At 34.9% G+C, this 8,128-nt stretch overlaps 1 protein-coding gene across 2 annotated transcripts; it reads left to right on the plus strand.

Annotated features, from left to right (window-relative positions):
• Positions 1 to 4,259: 4,259 nt before the first annotated feature.
• On the plus strand, positions 4,260 to 6,070 carry LOC104908341 (uncharacterized). Of its 2 annotated transcripts, none has more exons than XM_048644446.2 (3): positions 4,260 to 4,462; positions 4,943 to 5,408; positions 5,755 to 6,070. In XM_048644446.2, the coding sequence occupies exons 2-3, from the start codon at positions 4,975 to 4,977 to the stop codon at positions 5,801 to 5,803; spliced, it is 483 nt and encodes a 160-aa protein (XP_048500403.1). In that variant the 5' UTR covers positions 4,260 to 4,462; positions 4,943 to 4,974; the 3' UTR covers positions 5,804 to 6,070. The 2 variants fall into 2 exon arrangements, with proteins under 2 accessions (XP_048500403.1, XP_010695745.2); XM_010697443.4 differs by having other exon boundaries at positions 4,261 to 4,462; positions 4,954 to 5,408.
• The last annotated feature ends 2,058 nt before the right edge of the window (positions 6,071 to 8,128 follow it).

Consider the following 8,128-nt stretch of genomic DNA (forward strand, 5'->3'; position numbering starts at 1 on the left):
TTATGAACTTTGGTGTAATAAAAAGCCTAATCTCAATTACCTTAAGGTATGGGGTTGTAGGGCAATTGTCAAATTGACGGAACCTAAAAGGAAAACTTTAGGTGAAAAAGGAATTGATTGCATTTTTATAGGCTATGCGGTACATAGCAAAGCCTATAGGTTTTATGTCATTGAGCCAATGACTTTATCTCTATTCACTCCGTGATAGAGTCAAGGGATGCAATATTTGATGAGACTAGATTCTCATCGATTCCAAGACCAAAGGACATGATACCTAGTACTAGTTCCAATGTTGTAGATGACATTTCAAATGATCATGATACTACAACACCGGAAATTAGGAAAAGTAAACGAATTAAAAAAGAGAAATCTTTTGGACCGGATTTTCAACTATATTTAGTTGAAGGGTCAAGGGAGTCAATTTCGACTCAAATTTCATATTGTTACAATATGGAGGAGGATCCTAGGTCCTTTGATGAGGCTATGAAGTCTCATGATTCTGCTTTCTGGAAAGAGGCAGTGAATGATGAAATGGATTCTATAATGGGTAATCACACTTGGATTTTAGCTAATTTACCTCCCGGTTGCAAACCCCTAGGTTGTAAATGGATTTTTGTAAGGAAAAAGAAAATCGATGGAACCATACTAAAACATAAGGCCCGGTTAGTGGTCCAAGGTTTTAGGCAAAGATATGGTATCGATTACTTTGATACTTATGCTCCAGTAGCTAGAATAGCTACTATTAGACTATTGATAGCTTTAGCTGCGATTCATGGTCTAGTAATTCACCAAATGGATGTAAAAACTGCTTTTCTTAATGGTGAATTGGAGGAGGAAGTGTACATGAATCAACCTGAAGGGTTTGTGGTTAAAGGTCAAGAAACTAAAGTTTGTAAATTGTTAGATCTTTGTATGGTCTTAAACAAGCACCTAAGCAATGGCATCAAAAATTTGATGAAGTTGTGTTGTCTAGTGGGTTCAAAATAAATCAGTCCGATAAGTGTGTATATAGCAAATTTGATAATAACGGTAAAGGAGTTATAATTTGCTTATATGTTGATGATATGCTTATTTTTGGGACTGATTTGGAACAAGTGGAAAAGACCAAAGTCTTCCTTTCCTCTAGCTTCTCCATGAAAGATTTGGGTGAAGCGGATGTTATTCTAGGTATTAGAATAATAAGAGGGAAAGGGTCGTTTTCTTTATCACAATCTCATTATATTGAGAAAGTGGTCAAGAGGTATAATGAGTCAAATTCGACTCATTTTGCTACTCCTATGGATCCTAGTATTCACTTGGTTCCGAGTAGTGGTACTCCAATTTCACAATTGGAGTATGCAAGCTTAATTGGAAGCTTATGTATGCTATGACTAGCACTCGGCCGGATATAGCCTTTGCTATTGGCAAGCTCAGTAGGTATACTAGTAATCCTAGTATGTTGCATTGGCAAGCATTGAGAAGAGTGTTAAGGTACTTGAATAAGACCTTGGATTATGTCATAACATACAATAGAGAACCTTCTATCTTAGAAGGTTACTCGGATGCTAGTTGGATTTCGAATAAGGAAGATTATTCATCCACTAGTGGTTGGGTGTTTCTTCTTGGAGGAGGTGCCATTTCATGGGCTTCCAAGAAGCAAACATGTATAACGGATTCCACTATGGCATCGGAATTCATTGCTTTGGCTTCTTGTTGCCAAGAAGCGGAATGGCTAAGGAATGTGTTGAGTGAGGTGGACTTATGGGTGAAACCAATGTCACCTCTTGCTATCCATTGTGATAGTGCATCAACCATAGCTAAAGCATATAGTGAAGTCTACAATGGCAAGTCAAGGCACATTGGAGTTAGACATAGCTATGTGCGGGAAATGATAAGGAATAGTTGTATAACTATTAATTTTGTTCGGTCTAGTTTGAACTTGGCGGATACGTTTACAAAACCGTTGTCAAGGGAACTAGTGAACAAAATGAACAAAGGGATGGGTCTTAAGCCTATTGATCAACCTATGGTGAAGGAAAACTCTATTTGATGTCTAATACAACGTTAGATCTCAAATTCAAGAGGATAGTACTTCTCTAAGAGGTTGGGAGCACTTGTTTAATACATCCCGAGGTTAGTGCTTGTTGCTACAATGATAAAGAGGTTGAATTTTATTCTTAATAAATCTTTGATAAGGTGCTCAATTGTAGGAGCATGTCCGGAAAGATTTACCTATGTAAGCTAGAAGTTTGGCCGCTTCATCAAGTCTTAGGCTTGACTTGGAAGCTTATGAATGGATATGGACACCAAGGCTTCATAGGTGTCGGAGGTTTTAAGAACCTAGTTTATGTTTTGTGTGTATTAGTAACTTCAATAATTTGTAATGGTTATATGATTCAAAGCTTTGTCTATCATTATGATCTAAATTATTGTAAAGATTACTTTTACTAAATGGAAATTCAATCGTTAGATATTTCCATGATGCATGAACATGTTGTTTGCGATTTATAGCAAGTTGAAAAACTTTTCAACATTACCCTATAAATGGGAGGAGGATTGTTGGAACATTTATAGGGTAATGGGTTTGAAACTCATAAGGGTATGTACTAGAAGAGGAGGAGGTCTAGTATGCAAAAGGCTAGAGTGCATCAAGTGGCAAAACGCATTGATAAACCAAGGGAGACAGAAGACTGGCCGCGAGTCGCGACAACCGTCGCGAGTCGCGACCAGTGGCCCGTCGCGAGTCGCGACAGGCGTCGCGGGTCGCGACCAGCGCCTCGCGACTCGCGAGCTTCTTCGCGAGTCGCGACGTGTCTTCTGCCTTGGAATGCGAAAAGATGCCTTGACGGTTTTATGTCCTTGTGATGTTATGGCCTCATTTTAATGACCTTTAAGGTCCTTAAATCAGCTGATTAAAGGCCTTTGATGGGTGATTAACATGGGGGTTATGGGATTAACTACTCTAGTCAATGAAAGGTTTATGATTCCTATATAAACCTTGGGATTCCTATGAGTGAAGGGTTGGAAGAAAAATCAGAATTTTCTATTCTATACTCTCTCAATTACTTCTTGCTTAGCTTAAGAGAAAACTTGCAATCTTCTCTTGAGTGTTCTTCACAAACACAAAACACAAGTTCTTGTTTGATTCACTTAGAAGATCATCTAAGTGGATTGTTCTCTCCATTGTATCTCATTAGTTATTTCGTGTTAACCCGGTGATCCTAGAGGGGCGAAATTAAACTAATAGGAAAGCGTAGTTTCCGTGCCTTGGAGTGGATATCCGGTTCTCTCATTGATCACAAAGTCTAACATTGTCCATGAATTATTTAATCTACTCTCATTAGTTTTATATGTGTTTTATTTATTTGGGAGATTGAAAACCCGATCTAACCTGACCCGTTTTAACCCGGCCTGTTCTAACCCAACCCGTTTTAACCCGACCCTAACCCGACCCAATATGACCCGAAATCTCATGGACCCGATATTAACCCGTAGCCGAACAAACCCAACCCGGCCCGAACAAAAAGTTAACCCAACTCGTTTTAACTTTTAACCCGACCCGTTTGACCCATTTGTCACCTCTATTAATTAGTGGCGAAAATTTTAGCTTTGCCACCATAAATAAAGGGCTGTCAAATTTAACTTTACCCCGAGCTTATAGAATTCCAGGACCGGTCGTGGATATTGGGCATTGTGTTTTCTATTTTTCCAACTTTTTTCCTTTCATTTTGGCTGACATTTTATTACTAACTGAAAAAGGAGAAGAAAATTCTGGTGAAAATAGATGAAAAGGAAAAGGAAAGAAGGCAAAAAAATAAAAGATCGACAGCATAAATTTAGCTAGAAACAACTTTTTATAAACTTTTTCTTTTTTAGAAAATACTACTTTCAATTTGATTTTTCGAGGTATTATTTATGAAGAGTGCTCTTATAAAATAAGTTTGTAAAAAGAAATATTAACTGAAATTAAATATAGTTGTAACACTTAGCTTGTTATGTCATTGTTATCACAAATATTATTAAAAAAGACGATCTAATTTTAATATAAAATTAGACATATTTACCAAATAGATTAAATTAGTCACCGAAAAATTATTATTTAATCACTATTAGATTAATTCTCTTTTTAATATTGAATTTATCATAACTTAATTTTAATTTAAAAATAGACGGTTTCTTCACCAATAGACTCTTTTTATCAAAACAAAATTATGAGTTTATGACACGACCCCACAACAACAATAAACACGAGGGTGATTGTGGGTTCAAGAGGCTTCTACATGCATCGATGGGGAATACGGGATAGACTCTAGAAGCATAGAAGTGCTATAAACTCACTTTTCTGCTTTCTTCTTTTTTATTTCTTCTATTGATTTCCCTAGCTAAGTCATCGTGTCCTGTACGTAAATAATTCTCGCAAGCCCGAAGTCCTCTAGCTATCAGTTGTGAGTAACTTGCTACCATGGCTTTAACAAATGCAATGGTATGTTCCATAATCCATTTCTTTCATACATTTTGTATCTACATCCTGTTAAAACACATACAAAAATCCAGTCACTTTTTTATGAATTTGAATATAATCAAGCATGTATATATATTAAAGGGCCAAAGGGGAAAAAAGTACTTTAATTTTTGTAGTTTGTACTAACATATAAAAGGATTTGTCCTTGAATTATTTAGCAACAAACTTTAGAAGGAAGAAACTAGAGCCATATAGTTCACCCAACAAAAATAAATACGGAATAGATACGACTGTTGTAAATTCTACGCGTTACAATCAAATATTTCTCAACCAATTAAAATATGTTTTTTTAAAATTTATTTTGTTTCATTAATTTACAAAACCCTTTATTTTTCTGAGGTGTGATGACTGATGAGAGGGTTTTATATCCATATGCCTGGCACAATAGTTGTACAAGAAAATTTTGAAGATTTTAATGTCACAACACTAATAGTGATTTAGCGCATTTGCAGGTTAAGACTCTTAAGCGAGTTATGCCCCTGTTATCAAGGAGCCGCAGCATCATGACAACAACACCTAAGATGAGAGCCTATGCGGACTCAACAATAACAGAGGACGCACAAACTTACTCAAGGTCGTCTCAATCCCATAAAAAGAAGAGCATAAAAGATGAATTACTACCCAAAGGAAAACCAATCGGAGAATATGTACCGGTGTATGTAGCCCTTGGGTTGATAGGGCTGTCGGTAACACTGGGACTGCACACGGCGAAGCAACAGCTGATGCACGCTCCTGATGTGCACGTCAAGAAGAGTAGGAGAGAGACTTTGCCGGAGGTGGTGGAACCTGAAGATGTGGCTCATCAATCTGAGGAGTTCCTTAAGAAGTCTTTCTTCCGGAAGGTTGCTCATGTTCAGGAGTTTAAAACTCCGGTTGCTGACCCTATTCATGGCAATCCCCTTACAAGGTACATATATGAATATATATTTCATGTTCTCATTGTTTCGAAGGGAGTATAAATAAGGGATGGGGAGATTTGAACTTGTGACCTATGCGTTCACATTACCTCAATCTTAACCACTAGGCCAAGGCCAAGACATCCTTGGTTGCGTGTTACAATTGTTGGGTGATGTTTTGAGGCAAAACAGTTGGAAAAAAATGGAGAAAAATTGATGAAATTGATATATGCTCGTGCCATTAAGAGATCGAGACTCAACTATATTTGAAGTATTTTTATATGATTGCAATCTTAAGGTTTATAAGGATTTGAAAGCTCGTTATAAGTTTATCTAAAAAATTTAGTTGTGCTGCAGGGAGCCACGGGTGGAGTCGTTGAAAACAGTTGGACTAGATCGTGCTTAAGCTGGTGAATTCCGTTGTTGATGAACTTCTGAGTTCTGTCAAGTGCCTTTGTTAGTTTGTTTGGCTTGTTCTGTGCATTCTCTGTTCTTGTTTACTACAGAGTTAGAGCGCACTGAAGTGATCAGTGATGGGTAATGAGTTTGTATTATATGATACTATTTTTGTATTATTTTAGTTGCAATATTTGCATTTTCATATTTGTTGAGACGTTTTTTTGAATGTTAATATCTTGTATAAATAAAAATTATAAAAATTTGGTATTTTGAATCCTCTCATTGAGACGAATCTAATACTCCTCTTACTTGATTTTTTTCTTTTTGTACAATGATGCGAGAGAGTTTAACAAAATTGGTTGATAAATAATTTTACAAAAGCAAATGATGCAACTAAAAAAATATGGAGGTAGTATAACTATACTTATAACAGCTTGAATAGATCGTGCTTAAGTATATATGATGTACAATAGCTTGTTATGTAATACTAATATCTAGGAAAAATTGTATTGTGGAAATATTATATTTTATAGCACTGATTTCGTGAACTAATTCCCTTATATTTTATTTTGTCAATTGATACCTTTAATTATTTTAGTATTTTTTACTATTTCTCAAATTTTTGGCTAAATTGGCCAAAATTCCGACATTGACTTCGTTTCTCCTGCTAATTATCTTTGCAATTTTTTTTTCTTTCCAATGTGCTTGACTTCACTCTACTCTTTTAACTCCTTTTTCTTGCTATTTTCATTACTTGCCTTTCACCAATCTTACCTCGCCATTAGTAAATTCTCAGATTCTCTCTCCTCTCCGTCTCTCTCATCCTAAGTAGTGGTGTACACTATTTCATCATCATCCTTGTGGAAAGGTACTCATTTTCGAGTTTTCGGACCACAAAGTAGCGAATCTAACAAAAGTAATTGAGAGAACATCCCTCTAAAATTGGAGAAGAATTGACTTAGAGTCCAATTTCCTATTGTTGAATTTTGTTGGCAGAGAGAATTTTGAGGAAGATGGAATAAAGTTTATGGTTTATGCGGAAGGGGGGATTTAGATGGGGGATTAGTACGTAGGGGCGAGCGGGAGAGAGGATGTAAAAGAAGGAATCTACAACACGTAATTGGAGGGAAAACAAAGTCGGAATCTTGACCAATTTGACCGTAAATTTGATAGAAGGTAGTGAAATTAAGATTTTAAAGTACGTAAGGTTGTTCATAAAATAAAACATAAAAGGTACTAGTTCACAACATCAATGCTATAAAAGGTACTATTTCACAATTTTTCTTAATCTCTATTATATAATACAAGGGAGAGCTATGGTGTCCCCCTATAAAAAGACTTTTATCCCTTAATTCAAGACACTTGATTCTAATAAAATCTCTTGCGCAAGAAGGTTGGCTAGAGATCTTTTGTAAAAACACTAGCCCCAACAAAAAGTTTATTTGATAAGATTTTCTCAATCATATGGGTAGTGAAAAGAAAAGTCTATGATTGAATGATAAATTAACATAACTTAAGCAATTTCATAATTACAAACCAAAGACATAAAATTTTAATTCTACCTAAACTTTTAAATACAACAACAATATCAACATCTATTAACAAGTTATAAAATAATCGAGAAAACAAAGAGGATAATCTTATCTTTTTAATTTTCGGATGGTCAATAATTGTCGTATGTGTTAGTCTAATTTTTTCTTTTATTTTTTTGGAAATATTTGTTCTCATTTGTGGCAGTTAAGATAATCTTGTCATTTTACTTTTCAGGAGAAATATGTAATGATTATTAAAAAAATAACGACATCTCTATTATATAAGGCAAAAATAGGTGTATGTGGTGTTTACTTAAAATACAGTAATATAACCTCGATGTATATTCATAATTATATATTAATAAATGAAAAGGTCAATTATGTCAATTCAATGCCATTGGATCCTATCATGTGTGGTTTTTCTTAAATCCATCGCATAGTAATATGCGATCAAAACAAAAGTTACGAAGAAATTCTCCAAATTAAGCAATGACAAAACAATTCGACATAAAAACCTTCAAAGAAATTATGACATAAAGAACAAAATCAATCAAACAAAAGAAAAATCTTTCACAAATTTGATTTGACAATAAAAACTTCACATGTAAATCCGCATCACAATTTCTTAACAGTAAATACAATCTTCTTGCTTTGCCTTCTTATTGAAACAACTTCTTCATCAAGTAATCTTTATATTTTGTATTTCTACAATATGACAATTTATCAATTAGTACTAATGATGTTTATAATTACATCCTTCAAAATTGCATTTAGATGAATTTTAAGAATAATCACCAAAA

Source organism: Beta vulgaris, chromosome 5 (assembly GCF_026745355.1).
Source record: "Beta vulgaris subsp. vulgaris cultivar EL10 chromosome 5, EL10.2, whole genome shotgun sequence".
Lineage (NCBI taxonomy): Eukaryota > Viridiplantae > Streptophyta > Magnoliopsida > Caryophyllales > Amaranthaceae > Beta > Beta vulgaris.